This window comes from Suricata suricatta, chromosome X (genome assembly GCF_006229205.1).
Source record: "Suricata suricatta isolate VVHF042 chromosome X, meerkat_22Aug2017_6uvM2_HiC, whole genome shotgun sequence".
Taxonomy (NCBI): Eukaryota; Metazoa; Chordata; class Mammalia; order Carnivora; family Herpestidae; genus Suricata; species Suricata suricatta.
Window position 1 is genome coordinate 72,070,258 of NC_043717.1, and position 23,741 is coordinate 72,093,998.

The following is a 23,741-nucleotide window of genomic DNA, read 5'->3' on the forward strand; positions in this document are numbered from 1 at the left end:
GACGCGGGGCTCGAACCCACAAACATGAGATCTGACCTGAGCCGAAGCCGGCCGCTCAACCGACTGATCCACCCAGGCGCCCCAGGAGTGCAATTTTTATAATCCACAATGCTGGGGAGATCTTTATGTGGCAATCAGAAGAGACTGATAGATACTGAAATGTTCTTCAAGCCAAAGCAACCCAGAGCCTAACTAATATTTAATCTCACCCTCAACAAGCCACCTAACACTGACCTGGCAGGTCACATGGATTTAGTTACTTGTAGTAAGGTTTCTAACCTCTTTGATTAAACTTCGTTAAGTTAACTAGGCCTTTTAATGAAAAGGGTGACTAAACAAAGGCTTCACCTTCTGATATAAGTAGTGTTGCCACCACTGAAATCCACATTTCACATAGTATTGTCATGTAGATACTGTTTGTAGTCACACAGATTATATGCATACTTCTAACTGTATTACCAAGGATTAAATCCTATATGTTACTGGCACTCTGTACAATCTCTTAAAAAATACTAGCTGCTGTAGGCACCAGTTACTGGCATCTTGTTTTCAGAATTTTGTCTTTTCTCATGAGTTGTATTTACCTTTTTCCCTTCTCATTAAATATTTTATTCTTTCACTTAACAATGAAAAATAGTATTTATCGCCACATATACAGATGAAGTAGAGAATAAATGAAATTAATATCTTTATTCCTTTATGATCATTTTTGAAAATGAGCAGATATACTTTTATTTCTTTTTATTATTTTTATATATATTTTATTGTCAAAATGGTTTCCCCAGTGCTCTTCCCAAGTGCCCTCCTCCATGACCATCAACCCCCTTACCCCCTCCCACTCCCCCTTCAGCTCTCAGTTCATTTTCAGTACTCAAGAGTCTCTCATGATTTCCCTCCCTCCCACCCCCCAACTCTTTTCCCCCCTTCCCCTCCACATGGTCCTCCATTAGGTTTCTCCTGTTAGTCCTATGAGTGAAAACTTATGGTATCTGTCTTTCTCTGCCTGACATATTTTGCGTAGCATGACACCCTCGAGGTCCATCCACTTTGCTACAAATGGCCAGATGTCATTCTTTCTCATTACCATGTAGTATTCCATTATATAGATAAATCACATTTTCTTGATCCATTCATCAGTTGACATTAGGCTCTTTCCATGATTTGGCTATTGTTGAAAGTGCTGCTATGAATATTGGGGTACACGTGCCCCTATACGTCAGCACTTCTGTATCCCTTGGGGAAATCCCCAGCAGTGCTATTGCTGCATCATAGGGCAGTTTTACTGATAATTTCTTGAGGAAACTCCACACTGTTTACCAGAGCAGCTGTACAAGTTTATGTTCCCACCAACAGTGTGTGAGGGTGCCCATTACTCCACATCCTCGCCAAGCATCTATAGTTTCTTGATTTGTTCATTTTACCACTCTGACCGGCATGAGATAGTATTTCAATGTGGTTTTGATTTGCATTTCCTGAGGATGAGTGATGTTGAACATCGTTTCATGTGTTTGTTGGCCATCTGGATGTCCTCTTTGGAGAAGTGTCTATTCATATCTTCTGCCCATTTCTTCACTGGATTATTCGTTTTTCAGGTGTGGAGTTTGGTGAGTTCCTTGTAGATTTTGGATACGAGCCCTTTATCTGATTATGTCATTCACAGCTATCTTTTCCCATTTTGTCGGTTGCCTATTAGTTTTCTTGATTGTTTCCTTTGCAGTGCAGAAGCTTTTTATCTTGATGAGGTCCCAGTAGTTCATTTTTGCTTTCATTTCCATTGCCTTTGGGTATGTGTCAAGTAGGAAACTGCAGCGGTTGAGGTCAAGGAGGCTGTTTCCTCCTTTCTCCTGGAGAGTTTTGATGGTTTCCTGTCTCACATTCAGGTCCTTCAGCCATTTTGAGTTTCTTTTTGTGTATGGTGTAAGAAAGTGGTCTAGTTTCATTCTTCTGCATGTTGCTGTCCAGCTCGCCCAGCACCACCTGCTAAAGAGGCTGTCTTTCTTCCATCAGATACTCTTTCCTGCTTTGTCAAAGATTAATTGCCCATACATTTGTGGGCCCAGTTCTGGGTTCTCTATTCTATTCCATTGGTCCATGTGTCTATTTTTGTGCCAATACCATACTGTCTTGATGATGACAGCTTTTGAGTAGAGGCTAAAGTCTGGGATTGTAATACCTCCCGTTTTGGTTTCCTACTTCAATATTACCTTGGCTATTTGGGGTTTTTTGTGGTTCCATACGAATTTTAGGATAGTTTGTTGTAGTTTTGTGAAGAATGCTGGTGCAATTTTGATGGGGATTGCATTGAATGTGTAGATTGCTTTGGGTAATAATGACATTTTAACAGTTTATTCTTCTGATCCAATAGAATGTTTTTCCATTTCTTTGTGGCTTTTTCAATTTCCTTTATAAGTTTTCTATGGTTTTAATCCTATAGATCCTTTACATCTTTGGTTAGATTTATTCCTAGGTATTTAATGTTTGTGTGTGTGTGTGTGTGTGTGTGTGTGTGTGTGTGCAATTCTGAAAGGGATCAGTTTCTTGATTTCTTTTTCTGTTGCTTCATTATTGGTGTACAAAAATGCAACGGATTTCTGTACGTTGATTTTGTACCACAAGTTTCATGAATTCATGGATCCATGCCATTCATGGAACATGTGCCATGAGTACTCGAGAAGAAGATGAATTTCCAGCTTCAGAATGCAAAGTTCTATATAAATCAATCAATTCCATCTATTCCAAGGTGTTGTTCAGGTCCCTTGTTTCCTTAATGATTTTGTCTCTGGTTGATCTGTCCATTGCTGTATGTGGAGCATTAAAATCCCCTGCAGTTAGCACATTCTTATCAATAAGATTCTTTCCGTTTGTGATTATTTTATGTATTTGGGCACTCCCGAATTTGGCGCATATATGTTTATAATTGTTAGCTCTTACTGATGGAGAGACCCTGTAATTATTATATAATGTCCTTCTTAATCTTTTGTTACTGCCATTACTTTAAAGTCCAGTTTGTCCGATATAAGTATGGCTACTCTGGCTTTCTTTTGACTTCCAGTCGCATGATAGATATTTCTCCGTCCCCTTACTTTCAATCTGAAAGTGTCTTCAGGTTTAAAATGAGTCTCTTGTAGACAGCAAATAGATGGATTTTTGTTTTTTTTATCCATTCTGCTACCCTGTGTTATTTGGTTGGAGCATTCAGTCCATTTATATTCAGTGTTATTATTGAAAAATGTGGGTTGGATTCATTGTGTTCTTTGTAGCGTTCATGTTTGTAGTGGTGTCTCTGGTACCTTGTATTCCTTGCAACATTTCCCTTATAGAGTTCCTCTTAGGATTTCTTATAGGGTTGGTTTGGTGGTGATGAATTCTCTCAATTTTTGTTTATTTGGGAACACCTTTGTCTCTCCTTCTATTCTGAATAACAGGCTTGCTGGAAAAAGGATTCTTGGCTGCATATTTTTTCTGCTCATCACATTGAAGATTTCCTGCCATTCTTTTCTGGCCTGCCAAGTTTCGTTAGATAGGTCTTTACCACTGATAGGTTTCCCTGTGTATGTTAGGTCCCTTTTATCCCTAGCTGCTTTCAGAATTCTCTCTTTATCTTTATATTTTTCCAGTTTCACTATGGTATATCATGCCAAAAGTTGATTCAAGTTATGCCTTAAGGGGTTCTTTGCGCCTCTTCTATTTCAAAATCTATTTCTTTCCTCAGGTTCAGGAAATTCTAGGCTATAATTTGATCAAGCACCCCACCAGGACCTTTTTCTCTTCTTCCTCAGGTATTCCTATGATATAGATATTGTTCTGATTGTATCACTCAGGTCTCGAATTCTCCTCTCATGCTCCTGTATCAATTTCTCTCTCTATTTCTTAGCTCCCTCTTTTGCAAGAACTGTCTTCTAATTCACCTATTCTCCTCTCTGCCTCCTCAATCTTTACAGTGGCTGCTCCATTTTATTATGTACATTATTAATTGCCTTTTTTAACTTGTCACAGCTATTTTGAAGGTTCCTAGTCTTTGTGTCAGTAGCTTCTCTGATGCTTTTTTCATGTTCAGTGATTAATTTTATGACAGTTTTTCTAAATTCATGTTCAGTTATGTTGCTTAAATCTGCTTTGAGCAGTTCTGTGGCTCTACTTCTTCCTGGAATTTCTTAAGAGGAGAGTTCTTTCATTTTGTAATTTTGGCTAGCTTTCTGTCTCTTGTCAGTTTTAAAAGCTCATGCACTGTGAACCTGTTATTATTGCTCTATTAAAGGAGGCTGATTGACTGTCCAGGGCCTGTCGTTTCAGGAAGTGTTCTTTTTTTCGTGTCTCTCCATTTCTCTTGTTGTGCCTTTGATTATTTTATTGCCCTACTCAGCGATATTTGGGACTCTCCACCATGTGTACTTGGGCTTTTTTCTTGAGGTAGCCCTGAAAATGAAAACAGACAAGCACACTGGGAACAAAAGCACACAAAGGCACAGACAACTCAAACAAATAAGCAAACCAAAAGGGGACAGGATGAAAAAGAAAGGAAAGAAAAAAGAAAAGCAGAAAAAAGGTGGGGGCACAGAGACAACAAAAGAATGAGGACAGTCTGAAAGCATATCACCATCTGAGGGGAGAGATAAGAATTAGATAAGGGAGAGTATATCTTAATGGCAAGAGAAAAAAGAGGAAGAAAAGAAAAAGGAGAAAATAAAATAAAAAATAAAATAAATTAAATTAAATTTTTAAAAAAAGTAGGTCTCCCATGTGTATGGGCATGGTTTGGTTTAGGTGGGTCTCAGGGACTGCTCTTTGAGGCCCCGCCTTGGTGCTTGCAGGGAGAAGAATGGCGGTGCCCCAAGCTCTGCTCACACTTAAGTGCTGCAGGCTGCTCTTTTGAGTCTGATCTTGTGCCTTGGAGGAGCCAAGTTGTGTTTTCCAAGCCCCGCCTTGCTTCAAAATCCTAGTCCATGTACATTAATGCTACCACCCAAGATGAGATGCACTCATGCTGGCAGCTGGCTTCTTAGGTGGGATCGTGTAGGAGGATGGAGCTGTTTCTCTTGGCGCTTCCCTGGGATTGCTGTTGCCACTGCCTGAGATGAGGTGCACTCCCACTGGCAGCCGGCTACCAGGATCACATAGGGGTGGGGGCTATTTTTCCTGGTGCCACCCATGATTAGCACTGCCGCTGCCTGAGATGAAATGCACTCCCACTGGTGGCCAGCCACAATCACTCAGGGGCAGGGGGCTGTTTTTTCCCATCGATGCCGCTGAGCCCAAGGAAGAATTCGCCAGCTATATGGGACGGGTTTATCTCCCTGAGCCCAGTGGTTATACATGGCATGACAGTATCACTCTCCATCCAGGGCTAAGTTCTTTGTCTCTTCTTTAGAGACAGTACTATGAGCGTTTCCAGTCTCTCTCTTCCCCTTATCTCTCTGGGTCTCCACGCACTCTCCCTGTGTTGGGCTGGGGGTCCCACCCCTTCACATCTCTGGGGCCCTGACCGTTTTTTTAATTTCCCCAGTTTGCACTCAGTCACTCAGGCATCTTTGAGGTTGTCTTCTTTCTGGAGTCTGTGTGTTCTCTTCCCACTCTTGCAGATCAGAGTATTGATGCTTCAGTCCTTCTCAGTTTGATAGATGCAGGAAGGCGAAGATTACAGAGCTCCCCACTTCACCATCTTGCTTCTCCACTTTTATTTCTTTCTAAACAAATCTTGAAAATATCAAAAGCAATTTTGTTGTGGTGTTTCCCTTCAGTCTTTTATTCTCTTTCATTATGAATCAGGAGCCAACAGAGAAGAAATAACCAAACATTGGGATTGGTTGGAACAAAACATCATGAAGACCTTATCTGTGTTTGATTCAAATGAAGATATTACTAATTTTGTACAAGGAAAGATAAGAGTAAGTGATGGATATGTTTTGTAGATGGAATACTAAAATCTTTGACCCTCTTATTTAAGATCAAACACTATGTGGAAGGTCATTGTTTTACTGACACCTTTCAGGATTGGCAGAAGAACATATATGAATGTCAGATTCAGTGCTAAAGTAAATTATAAAAATCAATGTTTAGTTTTTAGTGCCCTTGTGAGTACTCTTATGGATATTTTTATTTCAATATTTCTTGAATTTAGGATTTGAATGAACCCTTTACTTATTCAAAAAAATATTTAGCAACCATATTTGTGGTAGCTCCTTGTGAGGCAATAGAAAAAGCCTAATTAGAAAATTAAAGAAAATTTGCTCACATCCTTCCTAAGAGAAGCATATATGTACACAGTTTTATTCAGTCAACTATTTAAATATATAAAATGTATTTCTGTTGGTAGCTAATAATTTTCAAAAAATATTTTGTTTTGCTTTAGGGATTAATTGCTGAAGAGGGAAAACAAGCTTTTGCAAAAGAAGATGATCCTGAGAAATTTCGAGAAGCCCTTTTGAAATTTGAGAAATGTTTTGGTTTACCAGAGCAGGAGAAGTTAGTGACCTATTACTCATGCAGTTACTGGAAAGGACGGGTTCCTTGTCAGGGTTGGCTCTATCTTAGCACCAACTTTCTGAGCTTCTATTCTTTTTTGTTGGGATCAGAAAGTAAGTGGTTTCTTTTGCTTACCATGACTTTGAACTTGCTGACCTATCAACTCTGGATGTTGTTAGGTTGTATATAAAGTAATGGATTGATATTAAGAATAACTAAACTATACATTGAAAAATTCACTTCATCTGGACAAAGAATCCTTTTATGGCTGGTTGCTTAACATAGGAGCCATTAGAAGTATGTATATGCCTTGCATATTGTGGGAAGTGAAGGCATATTAATTGATGATGGTGACCTGGCATATAACTCCTTTCTTGTTCTAAACTATCTAATTTCTGCAATCCATGTTTTAAATTTACAATATAAATGTAGTAACCATAGTACCTAATGGCCCATAGTTATAAGGAAGAATCAAGCAGTAATGTCATAGCACACATATAGCTTTTACATCAGTGGTTATGCAATTATGTAAAGTAACGGATTTAAATATAAAATCAGAACAATTTTTAAAAGTTCTTTAAAGTTGTATCTGTTCCTAGAATCACCAATTATTGTATGTTCATTGTTATGCTTCAGACTTTTAACTAATCTTGAGGTCTAAAGTATTTTGTTTGTAGCATTTTTAAGTGGTTAACTTGTTTCAAAAGAGCTGACGGATAAACATTAATCAGCATTGAGAAATTGAATCATACTTGCTTATAATTCTTATTTGCAGTAAAACTCATTATCTCCTGGGATGCAGTCTCAAAACTTGAAAAGACTTCAAATGTTATACTAACAGAGAGTATTCATGTGTGTTCCCAAGGGGAGAATCACTACTTTTCAATGTTTTTGCATATTAATGAAACATACCTTCTTATGGAACAGCTGGCAAACTATGCTATAAAGAGACTTTTTGATAAGGAAACATTTGCTAATGACCCAATCCTTGATGATCCTCTACAAATCACCAAAAGGTATTCAAAGCTTAATTAATACTTTTTAAAATATTGTTTGGCCAAAGAATAGCGACACTAATTATTATTAATCTATGTTATATGGTAACATATCTTTGGAATTAATCATTGATGTGTGAGGGTTTTTTTTAGCTTTTTCAGATGTGTTTCACAAGTAGTATCCCCTCCATTGAGTTTAATTCTTAGAAGGAATAGAAGTTAGGGTTGAAAATTATTTATTTATTGAGATCCCAGTAGAATTTTCCCTGGAGTGCCTTTAGAAATATAAAGATTTTTGTATGCATAGTTAGTCTATATTTCTCTATGAGTTGTCTAAACAGTTTCAGGTCTGATATTGTTAAAATGTATTGTTTTTTTTAAACATAATTTATAGACAGCATCATTTTGTTATGAAGAGGCAAGTCAGTGGAGTCAGTGAAGTGTAGACTTTAGAAAGAGACTACAGCAACCCTTGGACAAGTCATTCTATCTCAGGACCCTAGTTTGCTCCTCTATCATTTCTACCTCAGAGAGCACTTGTAAACGGCAAAAGATTTATTCAATCTGAAGAGAAACCAGAGTATCAGAGAGCACTTATGAGTAGTGGGCAATATATATAACATGTGAAAGCACTTTATAAAGTATAAAACCCTAGATCAATGTTAATCATTACTAACGCCTGCATGAGAAGGATCTCTGATAAATGTTAATCATTATTAATGCCTTGGAAGACACCAGAGAAGCTATTGCTACAAAGATTATGGACCTTAAAAATAGTTGTAATGAATTTAAAAATGTTATTAATGAGGTGCCTCCTTTAATATAGCAGAGCTCTCAGGTGCAGAGCTCATAACAAGCTTTTAAAACATACAAGAGACAGAAAGCTAGCCAAAATGATGACACATAAGAACTCCCCTCTAAAGAAATTCCAGGAAGAAGTGACAGCTAAAGAATTGGTCAAACAGATATAAGCAGCATAACTGACCAAGAATTTAGAACAATGGTTATAAAATTAATTGCTGGGCTTGAAAACGGCATGGAACACACCAGAGAAGCTATTGCTACAAAGATAATGGACTTTAAAAATAGTTGTGATGAATTTAAAAATGCTATAAATGAGGTGCATAATAAAAAGGAGGTGACCACTGCATGGATTGAAGTGGCAGAGAGGAGAATAGGTGAATTGGAGGACACAATTATAGAAAGAGAGGAAGCCAAGAAAAAGAGAGATAAATTGATCCAGGAGCAGGAAAGGAGAATTTGAGAACTGAGTGATGCAATCAAACAGAACAATATCCATATCATAGGAATTCCAGAAGAAGAAGAAGAGAGAGAAAGGGGCTGAAGGGGCACTTGAACAAATTATAGCTGAGAACTTCCTCAATCTGGGAAAAGAGACAGACATTGAAATCCAAGAGGCACAGAGAACTCACCTCAGATGTACCTTGAATCAATCTTCTTTATGACATATAATGAAACTGGAAAAATATACGGATAAAGTGAGAATTCTGAAAGCAGCTAGGGATAAAAGGGCCCTAACATACACAGGGAAACCTATCAGAGTGGGTGGAGACCTAGCTACTGAAATTTGGGAGGCTAGAAAGAAATGGCAGGATATCTTCGATGTGATGAACAAAAAAAAATAGGCAGCCAGGAATCCTCTCTCCAGCAAGCCTATCATTCAGAATAGAAGGAGAGATAAAGGTTTTCCCAAATAAACAAAAATTGAAGGATTCCATCACCACTAAACCAGCCCTACAAGAAATCCTAAGGGGGATTCTATGAGGGAAATGTTGCAAAGAACAAAATGTACCAGTAACACCACTACAAGCATGAATCCTACAGAGAACTCAGTGACTCTAAACCCATATTTTTCAATAATAACACTGAATGTAAATGGACTAAATTCTCCATTCAAAAGACATAGGGTATCAGAATGGATAAAAAAACAAAATCCATCTATTCGCTGTCTACAAGAGACTCATTTTAGACCTGAGGACACCTTCAGATTGAAAGTATGGGGATGGACAAAATATCTATCATGTTACCAGAAGTCAAAAGAAAGCTGGAGTAGCCATACTTATCTGGGACAAACTGGACTTTAAAGTGAAGGCAGTAACAAGAGATAAAGAAGGGCATTATATGATAATGACAGGGTCTATCCATCAAGAAGAGTAAACAATTATAAACATATTGGCACCGAATTCAGGAGCACCCAAATACATAAAATAATCACGAACAGAAACAATCTTATTGATAAGAATGTGATAATAGCAGGGGACTTTAATACTCCACTTACAGCAGTGGATAGATCAACCAGACAGAAAATCACTGAAGAAACAAGGGACCTGAAGGACACATTGGAATAGATGGATTTGACAGATATATTTAGAACTCTACATCCTAAGGCTATGGAATTCACCATGCCATGCATGGAATTGAGATCATACCATGCATACTTTCAGATCACAATGCTGTGAAGCTTAAAATCAATCACAGGAAAAAGTCTGGAAAATCTCCAAAAACATGGAGGTTAAAGACTACCCTACAGAAATCGGTTGCATTTTTATACACCAATAATGAAGCAACAGAAAAAGAAATCAAGAAACTGATCCCTTTCAGAATTGCACACACACGCACACACACACACACACACACAAAACATTAAATACCTAGGAATAAATCTAACCAAAGATGTAAAGGATCTATAGGATTAAAACCATAGAAAACTTATAAAGGAAATTGAAAAAGCCACAAAGAAATGGAAAAACATTCTATTGGATCAGAAGAATAAACATTGTTAAAATGTCATTATTACCCAAATCAGTCTACACATTCAATGCAATCCCCATCAAAATTGCACCAATATTCTTCTCAAAGCTAGAACAAACTATCCTAAAATTCGTATGGAACCACAAAAGACCTCGTTTAGCCAAAGTTATATTGAAGAAGAAAACCAAAACGGGAGGCATCACAATCCCAGACTTTAGCCTCTACTCCAAAGCTGTCATCATCAAGACAGTATGGCATTGGCACAAAAACAGACACATAGACCAATGCAATAGAATAGAGAACCCAGAACTGGGCCCACAAATGTATGGGCAATTAATCTTTGACAAAGCAGGAAAGAGTATCTGATGGAAAAAAGACAGCCTCTTTAGCAGGTGGTGCTGGGCGAGCTGGACAACAACATGCAGAAGAATGAAATTAGACCACTTTCTTACACCATACACAAAAAGAAACTCAAAATGGCTGAAGGACCTGAATGTGAGACAGGAAACCATCAAAACTCTCCAGGAGAAAGGAGGAAACAGCCTCCTTGACCTCAACTGCAGCAATTTCCTACTCGACACATCCCCAACGGTAAGGGAATCAAGAGGGAAAGTGAACTATTGGTACCTCATCAAGATAAAAAGCTTCTGCATGGCAAAGGGAATAATCAAGAAAACGAGTAGGCAACCGATGAATGGGAAAAGATAGTTGCAAATGACGTATCAGATAAAGGGCTCGTATCCAAAATCTACAAGGAACTCACCAAACTCCACACCTGAAAAACGAATAATCCAGTGAAGAAATGGGCAGAAGATATGAATAGACACTTCTCCAAAGAGGACATCCAGATGGCCAACAAACACATGAAACGATGTTCAGCGTCACTCATCATCAGAGACATGCAAATCAAAACCACACTGAGATACCACCTCATGCCAGTCAGAGTGGCTAAAATGAGCAAATCAGGAGACCGTACATGCTGGTGAGGATTTGGAGAAACGGGCACCCTCCTACACTGTTGATGGGAATGTAAACTGGTATAGCTGCTCTGGAAAACAGTGTGGAGGTCCCTCAAAAAATTAACAATAGAACTCCCCTATGACCAAGCATAGCAGTGCTAGGAATTTACCCAAGGGATACAGGAATGCTGATGCATAGGGGTACATGTACCCCAGTGTTCATAGCAGCACCTTCAACAATAGCCAATTCATGGAAAGAGCCTAAATTTCCATCAACTGATGAATGGATCAAGAAGATGTGGTCTTCATATACAGTGGAATACTACATGGCAATGAGAAAGAATGAAATATGGCCATTTGTAGCAATATGAATGGAACTCCAGGGTGTTATGCTAAATGGAATAAATCAGGCAGAGAAGGGCAGGTACCATATGTTTTTACTTATAAGTGGAACAGGAGAAACTTAGCAGAGGACCGTGGGGGAGGGGACGGGGAAAAATAGTTGGGGAGAGGGAGTGAGGGAAATCAAGAGAGACTCTTGAATACTGAGAGCAAACTGAGGGCTGACCAGGGTGGGGGAGACGGGAATGGGGTGATGGTCATGGAGGAGAGCACTTGTTGGGATGAACACTGGGTGTTATATGGAAGCCAACTTGACAATATACTATGAAAGAAAAAAATCATTATTAATGCTTGCATCAGAAATATCTCTGATAGCTGTTTGCCGCTATATTTGGTTTCTGAAATGGACCAGGGTCCTTTTGAACTGCTCAACAGTCAGAACAGTTGACCTAAGTGTGCACGCCAAAGGGGAGGGAGAAGAGAAGAGAGGATCTAGAAATAGCTAGTGAATGCAGCTTCTGGCCCCCAGCAGGAGGATGTAGATTATGGGAAACTGTGAGAGGAACCTAAGCTGCAGTCCTATGGATGGACCAGAACAAGTCACCTCTAGAGGGTTGTGTGATTACTACATAGCCTTAAGTGGGTATAGTTATTCCTCTTGCCTATTTCTAAACCATTTCTAAAATCTGGATACATGAGGACCTCTTAGTGAGTGTGTCTGCTTCTCTGGAAAATTTTTTACAGGTCCTAGTGTGTATGATTTATAAATAGAAGTCTATAATAAGGATTAGGGATCCTGTTTATATTATAGTTGAGCATTTGTTTTTGTAGTTTGTTCCTTGATTGGCCACCATAAAAATAAAGTTTTTAGCTATTTTATTTCCCTTAGAATATTCTCTAAAAGGCCATCTATCAACAGCTATTCATTACCAAGTCTGTATTATTGAGATCTAAGATATTTATTTTTGTCTATGTGCGTTTTAAGAAAGCCTATCAAAAATCATATATATCTAAATTCTTGTTTCTAGTAAGTTAGGAACAGTAGCTTATTCAGGCTTAGTATCCAAATGGCTTTTTTTTCTAAAATTGATTATCTTTATTGTTTCAGCTTATTGCTTTTACAAATATGTATTACTTCTATAATTTAAAGAATACAGAAGCACAATAGCAATAGTTAAGTTCAGTGCATATCATTTCATGCTTTTTAATACATTAATTAATAAATATTTGAAAAAAACATGATTGGGACTAAACATCACATATTATTCCATAGTCTTTTCCCCCACCCCTTAAAATAATATATCGTGGACACTTTTCATTTATATAAATAGAACTCATCTTTTTAAATAATAGTAAAATAACCCACCAAATTATAATTTCATTGAGGTAAAATTAATATGGCTTTTTGTTCATCAGAATTATTTTGAAAGACATAATGAAATACCACATATTCAAATAGTATATGCTGGAAAGATGAATTTGGTTTTAACTTTGTTGGCTTTGAGTTACAACTTGCATAATTTACTCAATACCCCAGATGGCATTGCTGCCTAACACAAGTGTTTACTGCCTCTAGAAAAATTGTACTATCTTAAGCAATTGTTTTCATTCATGTATTTATATATCAGTTAACAAGTCATCTTTATTTCTTGATGCCTATCCTTTGCCCAATACTGTATAAGCAGCGTATTTTTAATCTTACTTCTACTTTGGATTTTTTACAACATTCATTTAAATCTTTGCTTCACTTAATTTTAATATTATCTTTTATACACTATTCTTCTTGTCTAAATTTTGATGCCATAAATTTTCATTTTTAATTTTTCTTTTAATATTTTATTTTTCATTTTTATTTTATTTGAACTGGGTAACTTGATTTTCTGATAACCACATATAAAAGTTATTGTTGGTCAATGTTGGTTTTAGCCATATTTGCATATTATGGATGTATAATAATAATCCTCCAGTAGATCATTCCTTAACAGATGAAGTCCTAGGTCATTCTAACTTTTGTGCCTTGTAATCTAGTAGTAAAACAAAATTGGAAAAGGGAACAAAGAAAATGAGTTTTTTATGAATCAGTGTGTTTCTTCCATTTCATAATTTGTTGAAGAATGTAGCATGTGGTATTTAATCTTCCTGCTCTACAGTACATTTAGATATATCAAAATGGGCATGTGTGCATTTTAGAAGTCATTATTTGAGCCTCCTTTTCTCTTTTCTACAGAGGTCTGGAAAATCGAGCCCACAGTGAGCAGTTTAGTGCTTTTTTTAGGCTCCCCAAAGAAGAGGCTTTGAAAGAAGTACATGAATGTTGCTTATGGGTACCATTCTGCCACTTTAATACTCATGGAAAAATGTGCATCTCAGAAAACTATATCTGCTTTGCTAGCCAGGATGGCAGTCTATGTAGTGTAATTCTTCCATTACGAGAGGTAATATAAATTTGGTTACATATCAGTTCTTAGTTTGAAAATGCTGTCATTCACAGAGTGAAATATACTTTTATTCTGTAAATTATTAAAACCTCTATGTACACTATCCTTTTAGTAATTTTTACATAATCTTTTTTTTAAGTCCAGTATTATTCTTCATGATAAAAGTACCATTCTTCGGGAAAAGAGTACTAGAATAAGAGCTCTTATTAAAAGTGAAAATAGAAAAAATAAAAATGTACAAACCAGATAAAGGTTTAGGATGACTCAAGGTGGAGCATGATCACTCAGGCATTTATGACATGAATACCAAAACTTAGACTATTACATTTGGTACACGTAGTCAAAGAGAATAGAATTGATAGATTTTATGTAAGTTAGGAATAAATTGTCAGCATTATAGCACTGAATTTTTACATTTGTACTGTCATTTTTAAAGACTACACGTTAAGTAAACCTTTTCCTTGAGAAGTGAAGTAACTTGCACTGAGGTTACTGTGTCAAGTGGTGCAAATAGTACCCAAAGTCTATTTTTTTTAATTTAGTTTATTTTTTGAGAGAGAACAAGCAGGGGAGGGGTAGAGAGAGAGGGAGAGAGAGAATCCCAAGCATGCTCCATGCTGTCAGCACAGAGGCTTGATCTCACAAACCATGAGATCATCACCTGAGCTGAAATTAAGAGTCGGACACTTAACCAACTGAGCCACCCAAGCACCCCATCTTTTTAAAAATGTGCTTCTTTGGAAAGAGAGAGAAGGAGCAGCAGAGGTGCAGAGAGAGAGAGGAAGAGAGACAATCTCAAGCAGTCTCTGCGCTGTTTGTGCAGAGCCTGACACCGAGCTCTGTCTTATGACACATGAGATAATGACCTGAACCAAAATCAAGAGTAGAATGCCTGACTGAGCCACCCAGGTGCTCTCACTTCTCACCACCTGCAAGTCTATTTCTTAGTATGTCATGCCATGAACCAAAACTTTAGCCTCAAAAGAGTAAGCTAAAGGGGTCCCTGGGTGGCTCAGTGGGTTAAGTGTCCCACTCTTGATTTTGGCTCTGGTCATGATTGTGAGAATGAGCCCTGCATTGGGCTCCACACTGGATGTAGAACCTGCTTAAGATTTTCTCTCCCTCTACCCCTCTTCCACTCACACGGGTGCATCCATGCTTTCCTCACTCTCGTAAAAAAAGAGTAAGCTAAACATATTTTGCCTGAAAGTATTAGTAACAAGGGAGAATGTGATTCATTTATAATGTTTTCACCCCCCAGGTCTTAGCTATAGATACGACAAATGATTCCACCAAATCTGTCATCATTAGCATCAAAGGAAAGACAGCTTTTCATTTCAGTGAAGTTAAAGACTTTGAGCAACTGGTGGCAAAACTCAGACTCAAGTGTGGAGCAGCTTCAGCCCCATATCACGATATTAGCACAGAGGTAATTTTATAGCAGTACAATCTTTGTTTAATAAAACTTTGTGTTTTGTATGGTCCATTCTTTCAAAAGGAATTCCTAGTATCTTTTCTATTCATACTTAGGGTTATTTTTTTAAAAAGACTAAAACCAAATAAATTACATTCTGTAGGCCACATCATAAAGCAGGAGTGAAAATTATTCTTTTTTAGGAACTCATATTTTAAAAAATTATTACCATTTGATCTTTTTTTACTATATCTACAGTATCTTGTACTTTCACATAACATGGCTTATAATAACTCAAACTATATTTGAGAATTATTAAAGACTTGGAAAAGGATTCTCCCCTTACTACTGCAGAGAGACCACAATTTTAAACCAGTCTGAATATCTTTTATGTAATATTGAGTAGCTTAGCCTTACTTACATAATAAAGCCCAAAGCAAAATAGCGACAAAGCTATTTATTAGTAAAGTATTACGAAAAGCAAATATTCTTGGCAAAGGGTAGTTAAAAAGCTTGATTTTGATGTTTAGTATGTCCTTTATAGAAATGTGAATAGTTTCAATTCAAATTTTCATTTTTAATGCCTAGGAAACTCATGTTTTAATAGATTGATAAAACATCACATTATAACTATTGTATTTTAATTAAAACTTTGGACAAAAAAGTCAGCATTGGCTTTATTGGCTATGTTATTTTATTTGTATTGGATTATAGAGGCTTTTACCTCTCCATAGTAGAGACTAAAATATTATGTTAAGTCCATTATAATGCAGTATTGATAAGACTAACTTCCTCTTTGATAATAGAAAAACACAGTGAAATCATGTAATTTAAAAATACATAGATCTCCGTTCCAGACACAGAATTTTCATGTTGACCATCAAGAATTTTCTTGCCCCAGCTTTATAATCTTTCATTCTCTTCAGGTGTGCAGCCAGGATATTCCTTAGTTTGATGTCAGGACACAGGCAAAATCTGATCAGTCCTGATAGTTTCTCTCCTAATGCTTCCATATTCTTGCTTATGTCCCTTTTTTCCCTATCCCATTCCATTTCAGGTTCAGTCTCTGTGTTAGATTTAATGCACTGCTTATCTTTTTCCTTCAGTTTATCTGTGTGTCTTAAACCTGAAAAACTGGAATTTTCCCCTGAAAACTCTCAGGTGCCTCTAGGAGTTGGGTATGCTCAGTTGTCAAGAAAGGATTTTGTTTCAGAATGATTTTATCATCTTTTCAGATGTATGTCAGAGTTCTAAAGTTGTCTAGTTTCTCTTACCCATTTCTAGAAGTTTAATAAGGATATGTACAAAATACCAGTCAGTATATGGGTTTGCTAGGAAATGGATTTTTTTTCCAGTGTTCTCTTTAATCCCCATCCCCTATTTGCCCCATCCCCCATCTACCTTCCTTCTGGTAACCATCAGTTTGTTCTCTATAATTAAGAGTCTGTTTCTTGGTTTGCCTTGCTCTCTCTTTCCACCACCACCCCCATGCTCATTTGTTTTATTTCTTAAATTCTACATATGAGTGAGATAATATTGTATTTGTCTTTCTCTGGCTGACTTATTTAGCTTAGCAGTATACTCTCTAGCTCGATCCATGTTGTTGCAAATGGCAAGATTTCCTTCTTTTTTGTGGCTGAATAATACACACACACACACACACACACACACACACACACCTTTTTTTTTTAATCCATTCACCTATCCATGGACACTTGGGCTGTTTCTATAGTTTGGCTATTGTAAATAATGTTGCAGTAAACATAGGGGTGCATATATTTTTTTTGAATTAGTGTTTTTGTATTTCATTGTGTAAATATCCAGTAGTACAATTACTGGATTGTAGACTAGTTCTATTTGTAACTTTTTGAGGAACCTCCATATTGTTTTCCACAGTGGCTGATCCAGTTTGTATTCCCACCAGCAGTGCAAGAGGACTCCATTTTCTCCACATACTTATCCACATCTGTTGTTTCTTGTGTTGTTTATTTTTGCCAGTCAGACAGGGATGAAGTGGTATCTCATTGTAGCTTTGATTTGCATTTCTGTGATGGTGAGCATCTTTTCATGTGTCTGTTGGCCATCTGTATGTCTTCCTTGGAGAAATGTCTGTTGATGTCTTCTGCCCATTTGTTAGTTGGATTTTTTGTGTTTTGGGGTATTGAGCTGTGTAAGTTCTTTATATTTTTTGGATACTAACGTTTATCAGATATGTCATTTGCAAATATCTTAGTTTGGTGGATTGCTTTCTTCATTGTACAGAAAGAAACCTTTTATTTTGACATAGTCCCAACAGTTTATTTTGGCTTTTTAAATTTTTTAATTTTTTTAAAGATTTATTTATTTAAATTCAAGTTAGTTAACATACAGTGTAGTACTAATTTCATCATTTACATATAACACCAGGTGCTCTTCCCAGCAAGTGCCCTCCTTAATGCCCATCACCCATTTGGCCCATTCCCACACCCACCTCCCCCTGCAGCTTCTCAGTTTCTCTGTATTTAAGAATCTCTTATGGTTTGCTTCCCTCTCTGTCTTTAACTTATTTTTCCTTCCCTTCCTCTGTGTTCATTTGTTGTTTCTTAAATTCCACCATTGGGGCGCCTGGGTGGCTCAGTCGGTTAAGCCTCCGACTTCGGCTCAGGTCAGATCTCACGTTCGTGGGTTCGAGCCCCGCGTCAGGCTCTGTGCTGACAGCTAGCTCAGAACCTGGAGCCCGCTTCTGGTTCTGTGTCTCCTTCTCTCTCTGCCTCTCCCCCTCTCATGCTCTGTCTCTCTCTGTATCAAAAATAAATAAGACATTAAAAAAAATTCCACCATTGAATTAAGTCACATGATATTCCATTTTCTCTAATTTCTCTTAACATAATATACTCTAGTTCCATCCATGTTGTTGCAAATGACAAGATTTCATTCTTTTTTTTTTGTCACTGACTAATATTCCATTGTACACATATACCCATTTTCTTTATCCATTCATCAGTCGGTGGACATTTGGGCTCTTTCCATATTTAGCTATTGTTAATAACACTGCTATAAACATTGGGGTGCATGTGCCTCTTTGAAACAATTTTGTATCCTTTGGATAAATACCTAACAGTGTAATTGCTGGGTCATAGAGTAGTTCTATTTTTAATTTTTTTCAAAGTTTATGTATTTTGAGAGAGAGTGCACACAGGGGAGGGGAAGAGAGAAGGGGAGAGAATATCAAGCAGGCCCTGCGATAGAGCTGGACATGGGGTTGGAACTCACGAACCACAAGATCATGCATGACCTAAGCTGAAATCAAGAGTCAAACCAGGTATCCTTATTATTAATTTTTTGAGGAAACTCCAGACTGTTTTCTAGGATGGCTGCACCCCCCTGGGTTTTTTTTTAATGGCCTTTTTGTGTGATGGAATGAAATAAGTCACACAGTAGTACTTGCTGGAAAACCTTTTCAAGTACCAAAAGAAAGACTGTCCTTTTCCAATTGGATATTCATTCCTCCTTTTTTGAAGATTAATTGACCATATAATTGTGGGTTTATCTCTGAGTTTTCTATTCTCTTCTATTGATCTATGTCTATTTTTATGCCAGTACCATGCTGTTTTAATTACTACCACTTTGTAATATAATTTAAAATTTAGAATTATACTTCCAGTTTTGTTTTTCTTTTTCAAGATTGCTTTGGCTATTCGAAGTCTTTTGTAGTTCTGTACAAATTTTAGGATTGTTTGTTATAGTTCTGTGGAAAATGTTGTTTTTTGATAGGGATTACATTAAGTATATATATTGCTTTGAGTAGTACAGACATTTTAACAATATTTGTTCTTCCAACCCATGAGCATGGAGTGTTTTTACATTTCTTTGTGTTGTCTTGCATTTCTTTCATCAATGTTTTATAGGTTTCAGAGTACAAGTCTTTCACCTCTTTGATTAATTTTACTCCTAGATATGTTATTATTTTTGTTGCAATTCTAAATGGGATTGTTTTCTTAATTTCATTTTCTGCTGTTTCATTATTAGTGTATAGGAATGAAGTAGATTTCTGTACATTGATTTTGTATTATGCAACTTTACTTAATTCATTTATCACTTCTAGTAGTTTTTTGGTAGTATCTTTAGGGTTTTTTGTATAGAAAATCCTTTAATCAGCAAACAGAAACAATTTGACTTCTTCCTTTCCTATTTGGATGAATTTTCTTTCTTTATCTTGACTGATGGCTCTAGCTGGGACTTGTAGGACTATGTTGAATAGGAGTGGTGAGAGTAGGCTGACTTATCTTTTTCCTGATCTCAAAGGGAAAACTTTCAACATTTTACCGTGGAGTATAATGTTAGCTGTGGGCTTGTCATTTATGGCCTTTATTATATTGAGGTATATGTCTTATCTACTTCTTTACTTTGTTGAAAGTTTTTATTATGAAAGGACATTGAATTATGTCCAATGGTTTTTGGGGATGATCTTATGACTTTTATCTTTTATTCTATTCATGTGGTGTATGCCATTTGTTGATTTGTGTATGTTGAACCAGCCTTCTCTCCCAGGGATAAATCCCACTTGATCATAGTGTTTATCTTTTTAAAGTGCTATTAATTTGATTTGCTAGTATGATGTTGAGAATTTTTGCATCTGTATTCCTCAGGATTTTGGCTTGTAATTTCTTTTCTTGTGTTCTTATTTGGCTTTAGTGTCAGATATTACGGCCTTGTAAAATTAGTTTGGGAGTCTTCCTATCCCCTTCAGTTTTTTGGAAGAATGTGAGAAGGATTGGCATTAATTCTTCTTTAAGTGTTTAGTACAATTCACCCATGAAGCCATCTGGTCCAGGGCTTTTCTTTGGTTGGAGGTTTTGGATTACAGATTCAATGTCCTTACATGTTATTAGTAAGTTCAGATTTTTTTTTATTTCTTTATGTTTTATTGATAGTTATTTTTAATTGCAGATAAATATTTTATTGTTTGGATATATCACAGCATTTATCCATTCACCTTTGATAGGGATACCTTGGTTGCTTTCAGTTTTTGGCAGCTACGAATGAAGCTGCCATAAATATTCATGTGTGGGTTTTTGTGTAGACATGCATTTTCAACTAGTTAAGTATGTACCTAGGAGCACAATTGCTCAATCATATCATAATAAGGCTATGTTTTGCTTTGTAAGAAACTGACAACCATCTTCCAAAGTGGCTGTACCATTTTTGCATTTCCACCAGCAATGAATGAGATTTCTTGTTCCATATCCTCAGCAGCAAGTACTTGTTCTTGTTAGTGTTTTGGATTTTAGCCATTTTAATAGCCAATAGTATCTCATTGTTTTTTCATTTGCAATTCCCTAGTAATAGAACATTGAACATCTTTTCATATGATTATTTGTCATCTTTTTATCTTCTTTGGAGAGGTCTCTATTCAGATCTTTTGCCAACTTGTTACTGGGTCCTTATTTTTTTAAACATAATTTCCTTTCATTCTTTTAATATATTTATAATAGTTACTTTACAAAATCCAGGAACTGGGTCCTCTCAAAGACATTTTCCATTGGTTGCTTTTTAAAAATAGTTCTTGTTTTTATTTTTAAACCTGGCTTTCTCTGATTACCCCCTTGAGTCAGCATAAATTAGCGGTCAGCCAGTGATGGGTCAGAGAGTTCCTTAAATGCTGTAGAAATTTTCCACTTTTTCAAAGAGAATCTTTATGTGAAGGTATACCACAGACTTCTGGAAGCTTTTAAATCAGCCTTAGCTTTCATTTTTTACCTCCAAAGTAGGCCAGATTTGAGCAACTGGGGCCTTCCTCTGTCCCCTTTCTTTCCTGGGTGGTTTCACACCCCTGTTACTTCTAGATCCCCAAGAATATGTTAAAATATTTCAAAGTTCCCTGTGGTTGTCCAGATCTTCCTTTTAGGTTTTTAGCCAGGCTCTAGTTTTCCCCAAACTGAAATCATAGCCTTAGGCATCTGTGATGTTATCAGCAGATTACTAAAGCTTTCTGTAATGCCCTGGGGACTGGGATTTTCCCACAGACCTGAGCTCTGAATTAAATCAAATGATAAAACCCTGGAAATGGGGGTTTTTTAGGGAGCTGCTAGTCTGGTCAAAATATTGGCTGTGTTCTGGGGATGGGGATTTTAGTGAAGCTCCAGAACACCCTTTGGCTATGTTAATGTAGGCTTTCATGGCTACCATACCTCTAAGCTTGGGAAGGAGGGATCATGAGAATAGATAACTTCATGTTAGAACTTCACAGAATTTGGTGTTCCTACTGAGGTTCATTAGTTTTACTTGTATCTATGCTTTTCAGTTTGTTCTGTGCCTTTGTTTCATGTCCAGTGTTCTGACAAGTATTTTTTTAATACTTTGCCAGTATTTTGTTTTTGTAGGGGAGTGGGTTCATTGAAGTCCTGAGTTTGCTGTTTCAGATGCTAATTTGTTGCTATCTCTAATTTTGAAAGAAAAACCTCTGTGAGATATTGCTTCAGTATTGATTATGTAGACAGATTGTGCTTTATAAATGACAGATAAAATATGAGTATTTTTTCTTCTTGCAGAAACTTTTAAGCATACATTTGGCAATTGCATTTTTTCTTTTTCAGATTCCTGTTAGTTCTGATTCTACAGACCCATCTGATAATATTGAGGTATGGTCTTTGACATGTCAGAGAGAAAGCAGTAAAACTGTGAACACCGAAGCCTTAATGACAGTATTTCACCCTCAGAATTTGGAGAATCTTAATTCCAAAATGGTAGGAAAACAAAATATTTAGATCTATGGACTGAAACAGTTTATCAGAAATAAAAATCTTAGAGCAGACTAGAAGGTACCACAACTGAAAACTTTCCTTTTGGTGCTCAAAAAGGTTTTCCAGCAGGTACTAATGTGTGACTTATTTCATTCCATCACACAAAAAGGCTATTTTCCAAAAAAAAAAAAAAAAAACAACCAAAAGGACTATTATCAAGAATTGAGATAAATTGAATATTGTGTTTTATATGCGTAGATTGCCAATAATTCTAAAATTGAGGTGATTGGGGGGAGAATGATGGTTCAAAGTTTTACCTCTGAAGTGTAATGCTTTTTCTCATTTTTATATGAGTTTAGGTAAGAATTAAAATAGTAATATAAAACGATTATGCTTACGTGGATTTGAAAGATTTATGATGAGTGCTCCAGTGCCCCTCTGTGAATACTGATTTTGACTTTCTCTGTTCTTGATTTCCACAGGTATTGTTTCTCACTGAAGAGAGATTTCAAGTTATTTGAAAGAAGTTCATTTCTAACCATATTTAGTTGCTTTGATTTTTTGTTACAGTTGAAAGAAAAGATGAAGGAACAGTCATGGAACATTCTGTTTACAGAATGTGGGCGTGGTGTTAGCATGTTTCGGACCAAAAAGACTAGAGATCTGGTTGTAAGAGGCATTCCAGAGATCTTAAGAGGAGAGCTGTGGATGCTTTTTTCAGGTATTTATTCACTTTTCTAACAGATATTAGCTATGCCCCTTCGAGGAGTTATACACTAAGTAAAAGTAATTACAGAGATGGCTGGAACAAACTCTTACTCATCATGAGTTCAGACCAGTCAAAGAGAGTAAGATAGTTATGTGTACTTACTTATATATCCACACATCCATTGTCTGAGCAAATTAGTTTATTAGACAAGATATGGCTAACTGGGAATATCTCTACCTCTAGTGTCCAAGGAAAGTTAAGGGAAAAAAACACTTCATGAAAATTGTATTAGATAAAATTGGTGTCCTGGGGGTGCCTGGTTGGTTCAGTCAGTTAGGCGTTCTCTTGATCTTGGCTCAGGTCAGAATCTCAGTTTGTGAGATGGAGCCCCGCATCAGGCTCTTTGCGGACATGGGATTCTGTCTTCCTCCACCTCCCCCTCAAAAATAAATAATTTTTTAAATTGGTGTCCTGATATTATATTCTAGTGAAGCCTTTTTTTTTTTTTGGTTTGTACTAGGATATTACTTGAGTATAAAACTAAAAGGTTATACAATTCTTTGTGTATATATGCAGGTGGTAGCTTTATTACATTCCTCTTCTTTTGTATGTTAATGCAATAATCTTTATAGGCGCTGTTAATGACATGGCTGTTAATCCTGGCTATTATGCTGAAGTGGTTGAGCAGTCCTTAGGGACCTGCAACTTGGCTACTGAAGAAATTGAACGTGATTTGCGTCGCTCCCTGCCTGAACACCCAGCCTTTCAAAATGACACTGGCATATCTGCTTTGAGGCGGGTACTCACTGCCTATGCATACAGGAATCCCAAAATTGGATACTGCCAGGTATGACTTCATTATGAGCCCATCTGTGTATATATTCCACATGGTAAAAGCATATCAAATATAGCTCTATTAATTTGAAAA

General features: G+C 36.8%; 1 protein-coding gene across 1 annotated transcript in view; it reads left to right on the forward strand.

The window, feature by feature from the left end:
• Positions 1 to 23,741, forward strand: part of TBC1D8B (TBC1 domain family member 8B) — a 71,217-nt gene that overhangs the window by 23,908 nt on the left and 23,568 nt on the right. The window contains exons 3-10 of the mRNA XM_029930042.1: positions 5,767 to 5,885; positions 6,350 to 6,575; positions 7,238 to 7,478; positions 13,758 to 13,965; positions 15,230 to 15,397; positions 21,958 to 22,107; positions 22,675 to 22,825; positions 23,446 to 23,660. Of these exons, the coding sequence (XP_029785902.1) occupies positions 5,767 to 5,885; positions 6,350 to 6,575; positions 7,238 to 7,478; positions 13,758 to 13,965; positions 15,230 to 15,397; positions 21,958 to 22,107; positions 22,675 to 22,825; positions 23,446 to 23,660 (1,478 nt within the window). The remainder of the gene's footprint in view (positions 1 to 5,766; positions 5,886 to 6,349; positions 6,576 to 7,237; positions 7,479 to 13,757; positions 13,966 to 15,229; positions 15,398 to 21,957; positions 22,108 to 22,674; positions 22,826 to 23,445; positions 23,661 to 23,741) is intronic.